This window comes from Bos indicus, chromosome 15, assembly GCF_029378745.1.
Source record: "Bos indicus isolate NIAB-ARS_2022 breed Sahiwal x Tharparkar chromosome 15, NIAB-ARS_B.indTharparkar_mat_pri_1.0, whole genome shotgun sequence".
NCBI lineage: Eukaryota > Metazoa > Chordata > Mammalia > Artiodactyla > Bovidae > Bos > Bos indicus.
The window spans coordinates 29,253,796-29,275,254 of NC_091774.1; the positions used below are offsets into that span (position 1 = coordinate 29,253,796).

At 45.9% G+C, this 21,459-nt stretch overlaps 1 protein-coding gene across 2 annotated transcripts in view; it reads right to left on the minus strand.

The window, feature by feature from the left end:
* Window positions 1–9,675: 9,675 nt before the first annotated feature.
* JAML (junction adhesion molecule like) overlaps window positions 9,676–21,459 on the minus strand; it is a 32,107-nt gene continuing 20,323 nt past the window's right edge. For both annotated transcript variants that reach the window (XM_019975661.2, XM_019975662.2), the window contains 4 exons: window positions 20,193–20,331; window positions 17,194–17,254; window positions 13,810–13,896; window positions 9,676–10,186 (listed from right to left, as the gene is read on the minus strand). In XM_019975661.2, the coding sequence (XP_019831220.2) occupies window positions 10,094–10,186; window positions 13,810–13,896; window positions 17,194–17,254; window positions 20,193–20,331 (380 nt within the window). In that variant the 3' untranslated portion in view covers window positions 9,676–10,093. The remainder of the gene's footprint in view (window positions 10,187–13,809; window positions 13,897–17,193; window positions 17,255–20,192; window positions 20,332–21,459) is intronic.

Below are 21,459 nucleotides of genomic sequence, written 5' to 3' on the forward strand. Positions count from 1 at the left end.
GTTGTTGACTGTTGAAAGTAGTGATGGATGCAAAGGTTTACTATATGTCCACTCTTCTGTTGTGTATGTTGGAAAATACCTCCTTTGAAAAAAAGAAGAAGAAAAAAAGCTAAAATCATAAGAGAACTTGCGGTGCAGTACCCACTCTTCCAAGGAGACATTTGAGGAGAACACAGACTCTCATGCAGCCACTACATGCCCTTGTGACGGGCCACTGAAGAGCCAAGAGGGAGCCACTTGCATCTGAGAGCATTAACTCTGTACCAAGTCTGAACAAGTCTCTACCTCGATATAAGCCTGGAAGAAGTGCTTTCTTCTTTTTTAAGTTTATTTTTTAATTGGAGTATAGTTTCTTCACAATGTTGGGCTAGTTTCTGCCCTACAACAACATGGATCAGTACACAAGCATCCTCTCCCTCTTGAGCCTCCCTCCCGCCTCCCCCATCCCAGCCCTCTAGGCCATCACAGAGCTCAGCTCCCCGTGTTACACAGCAGCTTCCCACTAGCTGTCTAGTTCACACAGGGTCGTGAAACAGGAGATAATGCCCACCCCCCAGGGTAAAGCAATTGGAGAGTCATTCCCTGCGGAATAATAATATAATATATATGTAAGTATTAATAATATGATTCCCTGGTGGCTCAGACAGTAAAGAATCTGCCTGCGATGCAGGAGACCCAGGTTCGATCCCTGGGTCGAGAAGATCCCCTGGAGAAGGGAATGGCTACCCGCTCCAGTACTCTCACCTGCACAATCCCATGGACAGAGAGTCTGGTGGCCTACAGTCCATGGCGGTGCAAAGAGCTAGACATAACTGAGTGACTAACACAACAACAATAATTGTTGTTGTTCAATAATTACATAAATTATGAATAATATATGATTATGAATTCATATAATATTCATTATATATATGAATAATTATGAGTGAATTATATGCTGTTGTTCAATAATTACAATAATAAAAATGATATAATACTGTAGCCCGCCAGATTCCTCAGTTCATGGAGTTCTCCAGGCAAGAACACTAGAGTGGGTAGCCATTCCCTTTTCCAGGGGGTCTTCTCAACCCAGGGATCCAAACTGGGTCTCCTGCATTGTAGGCAGATTCTTTATTGTCTGAGCCACTAGGGAAGCCCTAATATAATGTAAGAGTAGGACAATTAAGGGAGGAGGCTGGGCCCTGCCTAGAAAACATATTTCTCATTCTTGAAATCAGGAGACCTCCCCAACCACATGTGCACAGAAAGGCTCCTTGGAGGTTAAAGGGGGATTGATGTCAATCGATGCTCTACCCACAGACCTTTGCGGTAGAATTCATCTTGGCTAAGAAACGCCTGTACACACATGGAAGGATCCTGAGATATACCAAATATAAACTGGCAACTCAAAATGATCAGGCAACTCAAAATGACTGGCCAAAGGAAAACAGGAAGAAATGCCCCCACGTAAGTGATTTTAACTGCCATGGGAGCACAGTTCAAGGACTTTCCCTCTGAGTTTGCACTTGTGTCTATGCACACATCCTGTACTCTTTCTTCCTCTTAATAACTACTTGCTTCCCTACTTTCTGTCTTTGTGGAAATTCTTTTCTGTAAAGCCAAAGGGCCAGGCCCCTTGTCACTGACCGCTGGTCTAATGGCCAGGATCTGGTGCACTCACCACCACAGCCTGGCCTCGCTCTGTGGCTGGGAACCCAAGCCTCCCTCCAAGCGATTGCGGGCCAAGGCCACCTGAGATAAGTAGTGTATGTGTGTCAATGCTGCTCTCTCAATTCATCCTTTTCCCTTTCTTTTTGTTAATTGCAATGAGGAAACAGAGGACAACAGGGCCTAACCCACTCAAGTTCAGTTCAATTCAGTCGCTCAGTCATGTCCAACTCTTTGCGACCCCATGGACTGCAGCACGCCAGGCCTCCCTGTCCATCACCAATTCCTGGAGTTTGCTCAAACTCATGTCCATTGAGTTGGTAATGCCATCCAACCATCTCATCCTCTGTCATCCCCTTCTCTTCCTGCCCTCAATCTTTCCTGGCATCAGGGTCTTTTCAAATGAGTCACCTCTTTGCATGAGGTGGCTAAAATATTGGAGTTTCAGCTTCAACATTAGTCCTTCCAATGAACACCCAGGACTGATTTCCTTTAGGATGGACTGGTTGGATCTCCTTGAAGTCCAAGGGACTCTCAAGAGTCTTCTCCATGCCACAGTTCAAAAGCATCAATCCTTCAGTGCTCAGCTTTCTTTATAGTCCAACTCTCACATTCACACATGACTACTGGAAAAACCATAGCTTTGACTAGACAAACCTTTGTTGGCAAAATAATGTCTCTCTTTTTTAATAAACTGTCTAGGTTGGTCATAATTTTCCTTCCAAGGAGTAAGCATCTTTTAATTTCATGGCTGCCATCACCATCTGTAGTGATTTTGGAGCCCAGAAAAATAAAGTCAGCCACTGTTTCCACTGTTTCTCCATCTATTTGCCATGAAGTGATGGGACCGGATGCCATGATCTTCGTTTTCTCAATATTGAGCTTTAAGCCAACTTTTTCACTCTCCACTTTCACTTTTATCAAGAGGCTCTTCAGTTCTTCTTCACTTTCTGCCCTAAGGGTGGTGTCATCTGCATATCTGAGGTTATTGGTATTTCTCCCAGCAATCTTGATTCCAGATTGTGCTTCTTCCAGCCCAGCGTTTCTCATATGATGTACTCTGCATATAAGTTAAATAAGCAGGGTGACAATATATAGCCTTGACATACTCCTTTTCCTATTTGGAACCAGTCTGTTGTTCCATGTCCAGTTCTAACTGTCGCTTCCTGACCTGCATACAGGTTTCTCAAGAGGCAGGTCAGGTGGTCTGGTATTCCCATCTCTTTCAGAATTTTCCACAGTTTCTTGTGATACACACAGTCAAAGGCTTTGGCATAGTTGATAAAGCAGAAATAGATGTTTTTCTGGAACTCTCTTGCTTTTTTGATGATCCAGTGGATGTTGGCAATTTGATCTCCAGGTCCTCTGCCTTTTCTAAAACCAGCTTGAACATCTGGAAGTTCATGGTTCACATATTGCTGAAGCCTGGCTTGGAGAATTTTGAGCATTACTTTACTAGTGTGTGAGATGAGTGCAATTGTGTGGTAGTTTGAGCATTCTTTGGCATTGCCTTTCTTTGGGATTGGAATGAAAACTGACCTTTTCCAGTCCTGTGGCCACTGCTGAGTTTTCCAAATTTGTCGGCATATTGAGTGCAGCACTTTCACAGGATCATCTTTCAGGATTTGAAATAGCTCAACTGGAATTCCATCACCTCCACTAGCTTTGTTCATAGTGATGCTTCCTAAGGCCCACTTGACTTCACATTCCAGGATGTCTGGCTCTAGGTCAGTGATCACACCATCGTGATTATCTGGGTCGTGAAGATCTTTTTTGTACAGTTCTTCTGTGTATTCTTGCCACCTCTTCTTAACATCTTCTGCTTCTGTTAGGTCCATACCATTTCTGTCTTTTATTGAGCCCATCTTTAACTTGAGCCCACTTAAGTTACCTATGATATTAATAGTTAAGGGCAGGGCTGGAGTCAGGACTCAAGCTGAGGTCTGTGTGAAACACTGCATATATCCAGCAATCCATATCACCTGTTACCAAGGGAAGGAGACATGAGAACTTCCCTTGGGTTGTTTAGAGACACAGAGAAGAGAAAACCAGAATAGATGAAGCAAGATGCCTGTGTGTGTGTGTGTCTGTGTGTGTGTGTGTAACAGAATGCAGAAAGAGTCAGGGCACAAAGGAATCAAATGGGAGGCCAGCACAGTGCTGAGTTCAGAGCAGACACCGGTGCTGCCTAGCTGCCCAGCGGTACCCTGGATGAATGAATGAGTGAATTTGGAGAGGGATGGGACATCATCCACATTATCGAGAAGGCAGTGAAATCTAGCCCAGGCCACTGAAGCCATCCTAGGTTGAGGAGGAGTGAAGTGGGTCAAATGTGGGTGGCAGTTGCTGAAGGCAGAGGTGTGGGGAGAAGACCTCTGAGCTTCTCCACACCAGAGGTGCTTATCCACACCTGATCTTACAGAGACTCTGTTGCCAAAGTGCCTCTCTCACTTCACCAGAGTCTGGCTCTAGCTGGCTCATTCACAGAGCTCACAGCCCAAAGGAAGAGAAATCAGAGAAGGAGAGATGGGGTAGCCTAGGAGAAAAGGGTCTCCTGGTGGCCACAACCCTTAGATCCCAGGCCTCCTCTGCCATCAGCACTGGCCTGGCTCTCAGGTGCGCTCACAGGGATACAACGGCATCGGTCCAGGGTCCCCCCCAGCTCCCTCCCAGCCCCTCAGCCCGGTCCCAGTCTGCAGCACCATGCTGCCGCAGGCACATGTCTGGCGGAGAGTTTTGGTTTGATGTAGCCGGCCTCCTCATTTTTCTTAACGCTGTTGAGCATGCCTGTGAGGCCCAGGGAAGCTGCTTGCTTACCCAGCTCACTTGGTCTCACACTGGGTCCAAAAGCTTCTATTTGGGGGACGTCTAAGAAACAGACCCAGAAGTTCCTTTGCCTCTATCCAGAACTTGGCTAAGAGAAGCCAAGCCTGTGACTTAGTATAGCCTTTGTCCAATTCAGCTCTCCAGGACCAAGAGTCAGAAGGCATTGGATCAGGGGAGAGGCACCCTGGCAGGGTGAATTGGGAAGAGAGCAGACCTCGAGCCTCCCCACAGCTCAACCGGGCTTCCAGATGCCCATCTGCTTCAAAAAGGTATGCCTTGCCCCAGGAGCCAATAAAAGCCTGGGAAGCAGAAACTCAAAGAGGTAATCAATAATCTGCAAAACGAAGACACCACTATTGAAGACGGGCTATCTGGGGAATGGGGCCCTCTTTTCAGCATTTCTACCCAGTGCCATTTATCCCTGAAGACTGGATTAGACAACACTCAATTTTCTATCCTGCTGGCAGAAGAATGTTACAAATAATCCAAAGGAAGGTGGTTTCCTTTTGCCTGTGGAATTCTTTTTTTTTTTTTAATTTTATTTAATTTTTAAACTTTACATAATTGTATCAGTTTTGCCAAATATCAAAATGAATCCGCCACAGGTATACCTGTGTTCCCCATCCTGAACCCTCCTCCCTCCTCCCTCCCCTGCCTTTGGAATTCTTAGTTGAGGCTACAGAGACCCCCTGGGTGCCACTGCCTTACTGGACCAACACCCTCAGCCTCACCTGGGAGCTCCTTAGAAATGCAGAGTCATGGGTCCCACCTCAGACCCAAAGAATCAGAATCTGCATGTTAAACAAGATCTTTAGATGTTTCTTGAGCACATGAAAGTTTAAGAAGTAATGCCTTCAATGAATATTAAAAGGTTTGCATCCCAGGAGCAAGAAGCAGTGCAGAGGCCAGGTATGGGAGGCTGGGAAGAAGGGGCTGGCGAGCAGGAACAAGCTTGGGATTAAATGTGTACAGCACCAAGTGGCCTGCTCAGGAATAACAATTACACTCACCTTTCTTCTCTGCCCCGACCCTTCCCAAGCCGTTCTGCACCAGGCAAGTTTCGAGGTTTCTCTTACCCCATGCAAGAGCTTCACATCATGATGTCTCTACCTTTGAAGTTTCCTCTTCCAGGAATGCCCTTTCTCCCTTGTCTGCTCAGCTAGCTCCTAGTCCTTCTTCAAAAATCTACTAAATGACTTCCCTGGTGGTCCAGTGATTAAGAATCTGCCTGCCAAAAATGTAAGGGACACAGGTTTGATCCCTGGTCCGGGAAGACCCCACATACAGTGGGGCAACTAAGCCTGTGCCCCACAACCACAGAATCACACATGCTCTAGAGCTTGAATGCCACACCTACTGGAGCCCGCGCCCCTAGTCTGTGCTCCGCAACAAGAGAAGCCAGCACAATGAGCAGCCCGTGCGCTACAACTAGAGAGTTGACCCAGCTCGCAGCAATGAAGATTCAGTGCAGCCATAAACAAATAAAACATAAATAGTTTTTTTTTTTTAAATCTGCTACAAAGTAACCCCTTCCTTGTTGTACCTACATACTTCTCTCTGTGCTGCTTGACCCTGGGTCCGCTCACTCATCAGTTCCTTCATACAACAAACTCAAATATCTAATGTCCCCTGTGTGCCAAACACAAGGCTAGAAACTAGAGACATAAACAAGAATGAGAACCAACTCAGTCTGTGAAAGTTTACCTTCTAGACAGATAAATGTCTCAACTCTCATCTACGATACCCCTGGGATTGCTTAAGCCAGGGAGTATTGTCGTTTTTTGTTTTTATATCTTACTTCCCCAACTAGACTGTAGCTCCTTAAAGACAGGGGTTCTGTCTTATTCCTCTTAGTTTGTGCTAGGCCACTATTAGTCCCTGAGGAGATGAGAATGAATGTATGAATGAATATCTATTTCATGTCTTGGGAAAGAGCAGAAACTCCATCAACCTGACCTTCCACAGCCAAAGAGTGGTGGAACCAGGACTGGGAGCCAGGTTCAGCCACCCTATTCCCTAGGAATTCCATTCAATGAAGGATTTCCCCACATGGAATCAGATACTGCAACACTCACAGAAAAGACCTAAAGCAGGATCTCTAAAGAGTTTAAGATCTCTCAGAGAAAATAAAACCCACGCCCATGAAACAATTAGAAAACATCAGATAATAAAATCCAGTAAGTGTAGAGACACGTAGAAATGGACCATCACCCAAGCAAGACTCAAGCAGGTCCTTGAAGAAATGTTTATTTGGGCAGGTAAGAAGAAAAAGAGAATTCTAGACAGGGGAACACCAAGAGCAAAGGCTCAGAAGCCCAAAAGACAAAGGTATTTGGAGCATGGGGGGAAAAAATGGGAGGTGTGGATGGGTAGACAAGATGTACCCAGTGTCAGAGGCCATGAGCATACAATGGGGAATTCAGACAAGGGTTTGGGGAGTTCTGGGACAAAGTAAGTCACTATTGCTCTCACCATCTAGGAAATATGAAAGGGTTTAGCTTTCTGTTAAAACTCCAAGTTCCCTTATTTTTTGATGAAGAAGGGATGTTTCAAGAGTTGGTTTTTATAGAAGTGGTAATGGGCCACCTGATCTCCCTTGAGGAAGAACGAACCACATTTGCAAACCAACTGGCCAGGACAGAAGGTCAGAAGTTCTGAGAAACTTTGGTTTACTCTCAGTAAGAAGATAACTGGTCTGGGTTGGGACAAAACTTGCAACCTAAGGTTCTCTAGGTCTAAGTAACTGAGCCAAATCAATGGCAGCATGACCGCTTCCAAACACACACACACACACACATGTACAAAGAGCTGGTGTTTTTAAGAAAATTCCCAGTATAGACATGTAAGAACATAGACTAGCTAAAAGGAGAAAGAGTGAGGTGGCAAAGAGAAAAAGACTGAAGGGCTGGCAAGAAGGCAGAAGTCTTCTAAAGGAGGCATGTCTTCTGTAGGTCCCCAGGGGACAGGCTGAACTGTTTCAATTCCAGTAGCCAAACTCTGATGGTGCCAGATTCTCCATTATTCCTGGATGGCCCCACCCCCTCCACCCTTAGGCTGCTTTCTGTTGGCAAAAATTTGGTCACTTCTGGAAGCCTTTGAATATGGGAGCATCTGGTCACCTAGAGACTTAAAATACTGCAAATTCAAGTAACATAACTGCTTGGATCTACAAGGAGATCCAACTTGCTCCATCTCTAGCAGCTGTCTTGCCCTTCAGAACGTCACCCCTCAAAGCTATGCAAAATCCTTTCCCAAGTTTGGCTTCCTAACTCTTTCTTTGGATGAGAAGAAGGACTTAGTTATTATATTTAGGGTTGCAGGGCTTCCTGCCCATAGACATAAAAAGTAATAAGATGGGGACTGAATCATCAGATGACAAATCCACTGGGGAAAACATGTTGGAAGGGGATGGAGGACCCAGACCAGGCTCTAGCCCCTAACCGACCTCATTTAGTTCCCATGATTATTTTCTATCTGGCAAATAGCCTCAAAGAATTGACATCAACTTCGTCATATTGAACAGAGAGTAAGAGGCAGAACCACAATTTAAACCAGGTTTGTTTCACCTAGAAGCCATTCCCTACGCCATATGCCTTCATGGTCCTGGATTTAGTAGACAGCCACCCCTAAGCGAAGGGCATAGGGGGCAGGCAGGTCTTTCCCATGGGCCCCTGCAGGGCTATTTTGGTTTGCGGCAAAATTGTATTTGACAGCTGTGAACTTGCGCTCTCAACCTTAACTCCATGCCTGTGTGTAAGAGGAAGATTTGTGGAGAGGCAGAGTTGAGGGAGAGAGGTAGACTTCCTCTTCTTCCTCCTCAGAATGAAAGCTTAACCTTGAATGAATGGAATTCAAATTTGATGTGCGCTAGTCAAACCCTGCAGGGCTATGTGCACACTTGCGGGGCAGAGCACCCTCTGTAGGGAGGAGCACATGGAGAAGCTGCCTGCCCCACTCAGCCCTTATCCCAAGTATTCCTTTCTACCCAGGACAACAGATGTACAATCACCATCCATCCACTCCACTCAGTATCCTGAAGGTTGTCATCACATGAAAACAATATTTGAGGAAGTGGAAAAGGGCCCCTTAGCCCAGGAAAGCATGTTGCCTAATAAGTCAGAAATGAAACCACTTCCTCCCCATGAACTCTTAGTATATGAAAGAGGGTCCCCACCCCATCATGTCAACATGTCTCCCCTCTCTGATATGTCTTGGACAGGATATTGCCTTAATCCACATATTGTAAATTACTGACATGCTCCTTATTGAGAGCTAACAATGAGGACGAAACATTTCACGACTCTTAGCCATGGCTGAACAAAAAGAGGCTTCAAGCCTCCAAGTAGAGACCAGAGGACAGCTGGTAAAAGAGAAAGTTAATGATGAGTGTCTAGTGGAGGGTCCTTGAAATCTGGAGAGTTAGGGAAATCACTCAAAAATGTAGCTCTGGGACTTCCCTGGTGGTCCAGTGGTTAAGACTCCACACTTCCAATGAAAGGTGCATGGGTTCGATCACTGATCAGGGAACTAAGATCCCACGTGCTGTGGGGTGCAGCTAAAAAATATTAAAAATTACCTCAACTTGAGATTGGATCAGAAATCAGAGACCTACAAAGGATCTGCTCTTTATCCAGGCCCTAAATGGCTAAGAGGGGAAAATGGGACACAGTACCTGAGGCAGGCCGTATGGGAGTAAAGACGAAGAGATCTGAGCTGAGCCCAGACTAGAAACAGGAGTTCAGAACCAGAGGATTTAAAAAAAAAAAAAAAAAAAACAACTAGCCTTATTAAATCTTACAACAGTAAAGGAACCGAAAGGAAAGGAATCTCACATTTCAGACCAAGAGTTAAATCAGTGGCTGTCCGCTTTGGTGACCCAGGAGTGTCGCTTCTGAAAAAGACAAGTGCTCCAGATCCACCCATATATTCTATCCAGACCTCTGGTGGGGCCCAACCAAGAGCCACCAGCCACTCTGATACCCAGCCGGCATCAAGAAGCACTGAGTTACATCAAAGAGATGTATTTGTACCCCACTTCCACCCCATTCATGCCCCCCAAACTTCCTCAGGCCTCAAACTGGCCCCCAACGTGTGAGTCACAGCAGGGCTTTCTTCCAGTCACTTCAGCTGTTTCAGGAGTTCCCAACTACAGATTCTTCACCAGCACGCCACATGCCTTTCAGCCAGGGTAGAAACACAGGATGATTGCCACAGACTGCATTTATTTAGGGATCGTTGGCCAAAGGAATAATCATTTGGGGTGGTTTTTATCTCTGATTCTTCTCTGGAACCTTCCACAGAGAGCACTGTCCAAGCAGAGGGTCTGACCTGAAGGGATGCTCGAGGCCACTGTGGCAGCTGACCAGGGTCCCCAGGACCAGAGTCTCACTCCAGGGGGACCAAGTCCATGCTCCCTCTTATCAGCCTGTCTTCCTCCAGGACTGTCCAGTCTCTTTGCTGGCCTTCAAGCCCTCCATCGTCAGCCCTCTGCCCAAACAGGGAGGCAGGAAGAGGACTGGGAGGGCAGAGGGTCTGAAACAACCGCTACATGGATGGACTCAGGACACACAACAAGGAGAGTCTCTGCCGCAGCCAAGGGTAAAAGGACCACCCCTTCTTCTCAGAAGGCTTGCTCTGTTTTTGCCATTCCCCAAGTTGACCTTTGGTCTGGAGGGCTAATTGGTGCTGACCTCAGAGAAGGCCAAACTGGGTTCTATGGGGGGGGGGGGTGGAGAGAAACAAAGCATATTTGTAAGAAGCATTTCAATCATAATAGTTACCATTTACTGAGCTCCTTCCATCTCTCTGGGCCAGTTCTGAATTTCACACGCTGCACTACCTCATTTGTTCCTCACCACCCAAGAGGTAGGTTTTATTAATATTATTCCCATTAAGGATGAGGAAACTGAAGCTCAAGAAACCAAGTTACCTGCCCACTGCCCAAGACGATCCAGCTTCTAAGTCAGGGTAAAGATGCGGATGCTGGTCTGTCCAACTCCAAAGCTAGGGATTGTAACCATTGTGCCACATGGCCTCAGAAAGAGGACGTGGTATGGCGCCCCTCCATTTAAGTAAATTTAATAGAAAAGCAAAGGTTCTGGGACTTCCCTGGCGGCCCAGTGGTCAGGACACCAGGGAGGCACGGGTAGGGGGGCAAGGGCTCAGTCCCTGGCTGGGGATTTAAGATCCTGCACACTGCAGGTGTAGTCAAAAATAAACATCAATGTAAAAAAAAAAACCCATGATGAACAAAAATTCCAAAAAAAAAATTTTTTTTTAAGCAAAATTTCTTTGTTACCCCTGCTCTCTATCAGATAACAGCCCCCTACCTGAAGTCTCAAACAAGTGGTACACAGGCCAGAATTCACCCACAGCCGTGTGTAACTTGACACAGTGTTTTGCAGTAGCTTGACGAGCCCCTGAAGGGCTTTGAGTCTGTGGCCCTGGTCCCCCATCACACTTGCTTTATTGGATCCGTTTCAAGGGGCCATGGGTGCTGTTTTCTGCAGAGTTTAAATCGCAAACACCTGGCGCCAAGCATGAGACGCTGGCACTGAAGGTGGCTCACTGCTCCGTCACCTCTGCCCCACAGAGCGTCTGCGAACGGCACCGCCCAGGTGACGGCCACACTGAGCAGCAGGCACCGTTGTCAGCAGGTCTCTAAGGCAAGGTCCTGGCAGCTGCTGCAGCATCACATGGCAATGATGGGAGAAGCATGGGGGGAAGGGGAGTGACTGTGTTCAACTTCAGAGGGGAGCTCGCGTTTCACTTGGTGGAGCAAGGCCAGATTCTGATCTCACTCTGCCCTGGCAGAACCTTTCTCTGCTGCAATCATCTGGGAGTCATGTGTCCTTGGAGCTGGTGTAACAGGAAAACAACACAAGCCATCATCCTGTAAACAGAGGAGGCCAGCCTTCCTGAACACAGCAGAACACTGTTCCCTCCATGGCTGGGGTGCCTATTGTGAAAGTCCCTCAGTCGTGTCCGACTCTCTGCGACCCCATGGACTACACAGTCCACGGAATTCTCCAGGCCAGAATACTGGACTGGATAGCTGCTCCCATCTCCAGGGGATCTTCCCAACTCAGGGATCGAACCCAGGTCTCCCGCCCTGCAGGGGGATTCTTGACCAGCTATTATTTATCTACAAATAGCATCATGTCCCTCGCCAGCTCATTCCTTTTGTCCTTAGCCCTTCTCACTACACAGCCAGTGTCTTTTCTAGGTGCTAGACTTCCCTGGAGAGTTGAACAAAGAGAACATAGGAATCAGACTCTGTATTATTACATGAAATCCAGCATGCAGCCTTCCAGCAGTTGGATTATGTCAAGGTACAATAAGTCACAGAATTTAAAAATCTAAGAGTTGAAAGATATTGACTTTAAATACAACTGGTGGGTAAATTTAGTTTAGGGCTTCCCAGGTGGAGTTTCGACTCAATGGTCACGAGTTTGAGCAAACGCCATGAGATAGTGAAGGACAGGGAGACCTGGAGCGCTGCAGGCCAAGGGGTCGGCAAAGAGCCCCCGTGGGGCTTAACTGAGCAATTAAACAACACATGTGGAGCTAGTGCGAAGAATCTGCCTGCCAGTGCAGGAGATGTGCATTCAACCCCTGGGTCAGGAAGATCCCCTAGAGCAGGAAATGGCAACTCACTCCAGTATTCTTGCCTGGAGAATCCCATGGACAGAGGAGTCTGGCGGGCTACAGTCCGTGGGACCACAAAGAGTCGGATGTGACTGAGCACACACAGGTAAGTTTAGTAAACATTGTAAATTACAGGAAAATACCAGTGGAGAAGAAGCTCACAAGCTAACACTGAAGACGCGTAACACTCCAGGACATACTAGAACGTATATATTTGGATATACGTTGGCCATCCAGAATTGGAGCCAACTAGAAATCAGTGTGGAGAAGGCGATGGCACCCCACTCCAGTACTCTTGCCTGGAAAATCCCATGGACAGAGGAGCCTAGTGGGCTGCAGTCCATGGGATCGATAAGAGTCGGATACGACTGAGTGACTTCACTTTCACTTTTCACTTTCATGCATTGGAGAAGGAAATGGCACCCCACTCCAGTGTTCTTGCCTGGAGAATCCCAGGGACAGGGGAGCCTGGTGGGCTGCCATCTATGGGGTCGCACAGAGTTGGACATGACTGAAGCAACTTAGTAGCAGCAGCAGGAGCAGCAGAAATCAGTGTAAAGATAAAACCATTAGTAATCTAAGGAATTCTAAAAGATATGTGCAGAGAAGAGGTCATACTCAGAAATGTAAAAAAATAAAATTTAATAACAAGATAAAGCAATTAGCAAGTATTTAAAATATCCCAATGGATATGACTCAGTGGCAAGGAACCCAACTGCCAATGCAGGGGACACAGGTTGGATCCCTGAGTCAAGAAGACACCCTGGAGGAGGAAATGGCAACCTACTCCAGTATTCTTGCCTGGAGATCCCATGGACAGAGGAGCCTGGTGGGCTAAAGTCCTTGAGGTCACGAAAGAGTCAGGTATGACTTAGTGACTAAACAACAACAATAAAATATCCAGACACCATAGGAAAACTGTAAGGGCTGTGAATAAAGGAGCATTGGGTAAAACAGCATAAACAGTAGAGTTCTCATAGTTAGTGGTGCATCAAATAAAGAATGTTACTAGCATAAAGAGGACTTGGGAAAGACATGGAATTCATTAAGGGACCTAGGGCTTAAATCGTATATAGCAGTTCCTTAGCACAACACGCACTAGGAAGTAATTGGTGCTGGGCTTGCAGGCATGTGTATATGAGCATCTAATGTGCATGGTAAATTTGTGTTGTGTTCAGTTAATAAAGTGCAAATAATGATCTTATGCTGCAAAAACAAAAAAATCTAAGAGTTGGAAGGGACCTTTTGAAAGGGAGGAAAACAGTTCCTCATGACATGATTTTTGTACAAGGATCTTCCAGTCCCTCTTCACTACATTGTGAAACCAGTATTGTGCTGATGAGGAAGAGATCTTTGTCTAACCTCATGATGGCACTTCCTTTTACCTCTAAGATCAACCCTCTCTAGCCCTAGAGATGCTCAGAAGACTCGAAATTGGGTATAAGGACAAGTTTGCTACTACTCTTCTATCCAGCAGAGCTTCAACTTCTTACAATTTCCAACTACCTAGAAAAAGCTCTGCCTTCAGCAGAGTGTCCCCCTACCCCACCACCACCCCACCTCACCCCAACCCCTGCTCCCGCCAGGAAACCTAACAATGTCCATCCCCCGTGAGTCTGCCATATCCTTCCCAAGTTCTTTTCCTGCCTCCAGACACCAGGCTCAGCGGGACCCAGAACAATTCCTCACCATGGTCATGTAGGTGGCCTCTGATTTTCCACTTGATTCCTCCTCATCGTTCACCTCTTGTGTGGTTATTGAGGAATAAATATGTTTCTGGAGGGGAGAAAATCATATAAACATTCTTAAAACTTAACAAATCTTACATGCCAGAGAAAAGGCTTTCTTTTCTATGTTCTTATGATCCCCTATGTTCACAGGGCATCAACCCCCAAAATCAGTGGGTTCTGAGGGTTATTGAGAGCTACAGAATGATCATAGGTCACAATAATCCAGTCCTCAGACTTCCTGAAAATTAACTCATTGGCAAAGAACACTATATTAAGAACCAAATTCTTTGGTTCAAAAGTCAAACCTCTGGGACTTCGCTGGTGGTCCAGTGGTTAAGACTCCACACTCCCAATGCAGGGGGCACGGGTTCAATCCCTTGTCTGGGAACTAAGATTCCACTTGTCCCACGGTGTGACCAGGAAAAAAAAAAAAAAAAGTCCAACGTCTTTGTTTGGATGGGCATTGAGGTAGCAGCAGGGAATTCTTATTTTGCCTAATGATTTGAATTTTGTGGTTATTTCTTCCTAATTAGAGTCTTGGCAGGACAGCATTCATCAGCATGTAATTGTCATCATCTCTCCGATGGGGCTTCAATGGCAGGAACAGCCCTCACTGAACTTCATGTCTGTGAGGTCAGAGGTACTTTGTGACTCCCGTCCCTGTCACTATCTGGGGAAGTGATATCATCCAGTGACAAATTCTTAGACTTCTGGAGTCCCCTGTACTGTGATGTGAGAAAATCCTACTCTTGGGTCCCAAACAGCCCAAAAGATGGATAGGTATGTAAGAAGAGTTTTTCAAAGGAAAGAAAGGAAGGCAGGAAGAAGGAAAACAGGAAGGAAGAAATAAAGAGGGAGGGAGGGGGGAAGAGAGGAGGGAAGAAAAGAAAGAACAAAAGGGGGGGGAGTTTAAGGAAATTAATCCATTTCTCAGTTCCTACTAGAAATTATTTATTTTTTATATAAACTATCACAAACCAATATGATCAAGAAAAAGTTCTTGATTCTCTCTTTCTAAAGGTTCCTGAATATTTAATGTAACTATTAACTCCTTCACTTAACCTCAGATCAGATCAGATCAGATCAGTCACTCAGTTGTGTCCGACCCTTTGCGATCCCATGAATCACAGCACGCCAGGCCTCCCTCTCCAACACCAACACCCAGAGTTCACTGAGGCTCACGTCCATCGAGTCAGTGATGCCATCCAGCCATCTCATCCTCTGTCATCCCCTTCTCCTCCTGCCCCCAATTCCTCCCAGCATCAGAGTCTTTTCCAATGAGTCAACTCTTCACATGAGGTGGCCAAAGTACTGGAGTTTCAGCTTTAGCATCACTCCTTCCAAAGAAATCCCAGGGCTGATCTCCTTCAGAATGGACTGCTTGGATCTCTTTGCAGTCCAAGGGACTCTCAAGAGTCTTCTCCAACACTACAGTTCAGAAGCATCAATTCTTCGGCGCTCAGCCTTCTTCACAGTCCAATTCTCACATCTATACATGACCACAGGAAAACCATAGCCTTGACTAGATGGACCTTTGTTGGCAAAGTAATGTCTCTGCTTTTGAATATGCTATCTAGGTTGGTCATAACTTTCCTTCCAAGGAGTAAGCGTCTTTTAATTTCATGGCTGCAGTCACCATCTGTAGTGATTTTGGAGCCCAGAAAAATAAAGTCTGACACTGTTTCCACTGTTTCCCATGAAGTGGTGGGACCGGATGCCATGATCTTCATTTTCTGAATGTTGAGCTTTAAGCCAACTTTTTCACTCTCCACTTTCACTTTCATCAAGAGGCTTTTGAGTTCCTCTTCACTTTCTGCCATAAGGGTGGTGTCATCTGCATATCTGAGGTTACTGATATTTCTCCCAGCAATCTTGATTCCAGCTTGTGTTTCTTCCAGTCCAACGTTTCTCATGATGTACTCTGCATATAAGTTAAATAAACAGGGTGACAATATACAGCCTTGACGAACTCCTTTTCCTATTTGGAACCAGTCTGTTGTTCCATGTCCAGTTCTAACTGTTGCTTCCTGACCTGCATACAAATTTCTCAAGAGGCAGATCAGGTGTTCTGGTATTCCCATCTCTTTCAGAATTTTCCACAGTTTATTGTGATCCACACAGTCAAAGGCTTTGGCATAGTTAATAAAGCAGAAATAGATGTTTTTCTGGAACTCTCTTGCTTTTTTGATGATCCAGCGGATGTTGGCAATTTGATCTCTGGTTCCTCTGCCTTTTCTAAAACCAGCCTGAACATTGGGTTCACAAATTGCTGAAGCCTGGCTTGGAGAATTTTGAGCATTACTTTACTAGTGTGTGAGATGAGTGCAATTGTGCAATAGTTTGAGCATTCTTTGGCATTGCCTTTCTTTGGGATTGGAATGAAAACTGACCTTTTCCAGTCCTGTGGTCACTGCTGAGTTTTCCAAATTTGCTGGTATATTGAGTGCAGCACTTTCACAGCATCACCTTTCAGGATTTGAAATAGCTCCACTGGAATTCCATCACGTCCACTAGCTTTGTTCGTAGTGCTGCTTTCTAAGGCCCACTTGACTTCACATTCCAGGATGTCTGGCTCTAGGTGAGTGATCACACCATCGTGATTATCTAGGTCATGAAGATCTTTTTTGTACAGTTCTTCTGTGTATTCTTGCCATCTCTTCTTAATATCTTCTGCTTCTGTTAGGTCCATACGATTTCTGTCACTTAACCTCAGAATGGATCATAATCACCCCTCATATTGATACAGTGCCTCAGAGATTATAGAGCACTTGCACATAGCGTCACGTTATTTGAACCTCACAACTGGGCAAATGTGTTTGTCCTTATCCTCATTTGGGGAATGAGAAAACAGAGGCTCAAGGAGTGGCAGAGCTGGGCTTGAACCGGGACTTTCCGATTCCGAGTCCAGTGCTCTTTCCCAGGACCCTCCAAGACTGGGCGGGGCTGCTGGGCTGGCCCCGCCCACCCCTACTCACTATGCTCCTCACTACTCCTGGGCTGTTACTGAGTGATGGAGATCTCCTAGGCACTGCTCTGGGCCAGGCACTGGAGGTGCTGAGACATAACAATGAATGAGACACAGTTCTCAGGAGAATGATAAAGACACCACCTGGGTGCTGGAGCAGTCTCCACCTTGTCCTCATGGGGCACAGCTGCAAAACAGGATAATTCTGTTTTTTGGTTTGTCTTTTTTTATTATTTTATTTATTTATTTGGCCCTACAGGCCTGTGGGCTCTTAGTTCCCTGACCAGGAATCAAACCCATGTCCCGTGTGTTGGAGGCACAGAGTCTTAACAACTGGACCGCCAGGGAGGTCCCGGAATGGCAGAATTCTTCTCTTACCTCTGCACAAGCCTTCTCTGTGTTCTCCAGGCTTTTGACCAGGGTGGTGGAAGTGACTGAACTGCAAAGACATGAAAAGCATGTGCAATTAACCACCCGGCATTGTAGAGTCAAGGGTGATAACACAAGACCACACATTGTTTTTACAAAAAGAGACCCCAGAGGAGGACCCACTTCTAGACACCTTCAGCCCACACTACACAGCTCAGCTTAGAATCTGAGGCATGCATCTCTTTAATGGAGAGCAGAGAAGTATCTAGAGAAAGCCTGGGCTGAAGACAGCTTCAGCCTCTCTAGTGAGTGAAAGTTGCTCAGTGGTGTCTGACTCTTTGCAACCCCATGGACTATACAATCCATAGAATTCTCTAGGCCAGAATACTGGAGTGGGTAGCCTTTCCCTTCTCCAGGGGATCTTCCCAACCCAGAGATCGAACCCATGTCTCCCGTACTGCAGGCAGATTCTTTACCAGCTGAGCCACAAGGGAAGCCCTCAGCCTCTCTACTGTCACCCTAATAACTTCCTGTAAGTGAATTAATAGAGGGACTCCATGGGATTCGATTTCATCATTTCCGAGGACTAGGGAGAAGAAGCTGGACCAGCAGGGGGCAGCAGAAACTCAGCAAGACACCAGTTTAAAGGCTCTGGGACTCTCCCTGGGGGAAGGACAAGCAGAATCAACCCGGCAAACACCCAGGGCTGGGAGCTCTGGCCCCTTCCTGGCCCCTTGGCCTTTGATCTCTTGACCATTTGCCTTCTGCTTTTGCTACTGAATGGCCTTCTGTTTTTCTACTTTGGCCTGAAGTACAGCTAAAAATAACAACCAGGGTTAAAGCTAGAAGGGGAATTTGTTTTTTTGTCTCAAAGTGTAAATATTTTAATCATATTTCCTGATTATAAAGTTGTATGCTCTGATTGTAAAATAATTCAAATATTACAGAAATGTAGACAGTCTGAAGTTCAAGTTCCAGTAAACCTCCTACCCTCATAGGACCCACCTTTTCTTTTCTCCCAAATAGCACTATTAGTATTTTAAAATTATCCTTCCAAACTTCTCTCAATGCATAAGTATGCTCACACAGAATATATTTAGTATGTGTGCTGCTGAAGTGAGAATTACATAATTTACTTTTTTATTAAAATAAGACCCTACTATGCATTATATATTACTTCTTGGACATCTTTCCCCATCATTACATACAGGGCTGAGCAGTATTTCACTGACTGCTGAAATTCATTGGATCATTACCTTTCTGACAGGCACTGACAATGATTTCAGTTTTTAATTATAACCTTTGTTACAGCAACCATGTTTATGCACAAATCTCAACACATCCATCTGATTATTCCTTAGACTAAACAGATACACAGACATGGGAGTTCTGTTCTTCATTTTGAGAGAAACTGAGGTCCAGATCAGGGAAGTGAGCTGATAGGGAAGCCACACTGTCTAACTCTTCGTTCCGTGTTGCCCACCTGTCCAGAGCAAAGACTTTCAATTTCAAAACCAAGTCAGAAAGCCCCTGGGGAGTCAAATGCAAACCTAGCGGACACCAGCAGTTTCTGTATGATCCATGTCCCATGGAGAAAGGAGACCTAAAAGTCAGCTCTACTCAGTCTAAATGGGGGTTCTTGCCCCTTGACACTATTTCAAAAGGAGAGTCAATTTGCCCTAGCAACATAGTTCATCAATAGCTGGGTAAACAGAAGGGTATGGCCCAGCCAAAATCAGTGAAATGCTAGTGCTCACACCAGAGCATCTACAAATTCCTGAGATACTAGGAGAACTGCAGGTGATGGAGCTGGTAAAGAATCTGCCTGTTCAATGCAGGAAACAAACAGATACAGGTTCAATCCCTGGGTCGGAAAGATCCCCTGGTGGAGAAAATGGCAACCCATTCCAGTATTCTTGCCTAGAAAATCCCATGGACAGAGGGGCCTGGAGGGCTATAGTCCATGGTGTCGCAAAGAGTCAGACAGAGCTCTGAGCATGCATGTACAAAGAACTTCAAGCCTTTAAAAATACATTCACTAAAAATAATTTAGGACCTGAGGCTGTCCATTCAAAAGTAGCTTCTCATAATTAAAATGTGGTCCTTCAAATAAAGTCACTGACAACCTTCAAAATCTGAGCTTCTCTAAAAAGTGTATATGTACTATGGGTAATTAAAAAATCATTTCTTTCAGGCATTGAATAGCACCATTATGGTTCTTGCATAGGATTTATACTCTTAATTATGCTCTACTTGGACAAACATTTGTAAGTCTTTGTAATCTTATAAAATGAGGATCATGTGGGAATGTGCAAGGCCTTTCAGGACAACCAAGAACAGAAGAGGCTTCCCTGGTGGCTCAGTGGTAAAGAATCCACCTGCCAATGCAGAAGATATGGGTTTGATCCCTGGGTCAGGAAGATCCCTTGGAGAAAGAAATGGCAACCTATTCCACTATTCTTGTCTGGGAAATCCCATGGACAGAGGAGCCTGGCAGGCTACAGTCCATAGGCTCGCAAAAGAGTCAGAGACAACTTAGAGACTGAACAGTGAGCAAGGCGGGTGGGGTCACTATATGATGACATCTAACGTGATTACCCCAGATGATGGCCAGTTTAAAATACTCCCTTCCGGGCTTCCCTGGTGGTTCATTGGTTAAAACTCCTCAAGCCAATGCAGGGGATACAGGTTCGATTCCCTGGTCCAGGAAGATCCCACATGCCATGGAGCAACTAAGCCTGTGCACCACAGCTACTGAGCCCACTCACCACATGACTGAAGCCTGAGCACCTAGAGCCTGTGCTCAGCAACAAGAGAAGCTGCTGTAACAAGAAGCTCACTCGTCGCAACTAGAGAAGACCCACCACAGTAAATGAATAAATCTTTCTAAAAATAAATAAAATACACCCTTCTGGGGAAATGGTACACATAGGGTCCTACCACTCTCCTCCACTTCAGCCTAGAGGCACCTGAGCCTCCCGGTCCAAGAGATGGGAGCAGCCCCATACCTCTTATTTCCGTAGGCCATCTTCACAATCAGTATCAGAACCGGAAGCAGCAGGATGGTGGCACAGACAATCCCCACGATGAGCACCAGCTGGTTACCACCCAGGATCTCTGGTCTGAGGGCTACCGGGGTCACCAACGCTTGGGAAAGGAGAGCAATGACAGAGCCTCAACATTCCAGAGAAGAGCTGGGAACCTCACCAGTTCTATGCCAAGCAGCAACCGCCAAGTCAGGAAGGAGGAGGAGAAGGCCAGCCTTCACCCCACATGGAAGCACTGGGACTCCAGCTGACCCCTTTAGACTGAGAACCAGTCTTTGCCCACCCCTTTTTCACTTAAAATATAGATGAGGGTGGGTGGGTAAACAGAATATCACCTGACGTACCGTAGAGTTTCTGTTACATTAACAATTCTATCTTAAAATGCGGTTCACCGAATGACACAAATAACAGACATGAGGAGGCTGCTGTCCTTTCTATGGTGAAGTGATTGGTCTCAAAGGTATCTAGGCTACAACACAGCCCCACAGTCGTGATACCAAGCACGACACTTCCATCCGTCTATATAGCACCCTTCACCCATTTCCTCAATTCACTCAGAACACATACATCAAACACCTCCTGGGTGCCAGATAGTACTAGGCGCAGAAGATACGAAGACCAATGATGCATGGTCCGTGCCCTCAAGGAGGGGGACAGTGTGCACGGAACACCGGACTGCTATAGGAGCTATGAGAGCAGTCCGCATGGGGGACAAAGCAGCGCTGAGAAAAGGGCACCCAGTTCTACGGGGAGCAGAACCTGAGACTTTGTCAGCAAAAGTTTTAAAGTTTGAGTCTGAAAGGAACGATCAAAGATTTTAGCAACAATGGGAGAAGGATAGGGGTGAGGGAGGTAGGGACATTATACCCAAGGTCTGGAGCCTTTAGGTTCAGGATGGTGCTTAGAGAAACTAGCAAGAGGTCCATGGCTCTGGGTCAAAGGTTGCGTGTGAGGGCATGATGGGGAATGAGGCTGGGTAGATAATAGGATCTAAGTCATGAAGGACCTTGATTATCTCAATGAGGAGTTTGTTTCAATTTTCGTTTTGCTCTGTTTTTTGTTTTTTCTGTAGGCAATGGAGAAGACATTGAAAGGTTGTAGGAAGTTCAGATTGTGATTGAGAAAGATGGCACCGAGGATGAGGGGTAGTGACTAAGTGAAAGCAGAGACTGGTGAGAGGCCTACAGCCTGAGACAGGTCGACAGGCAGAATGAGGGGATGGTGCCAG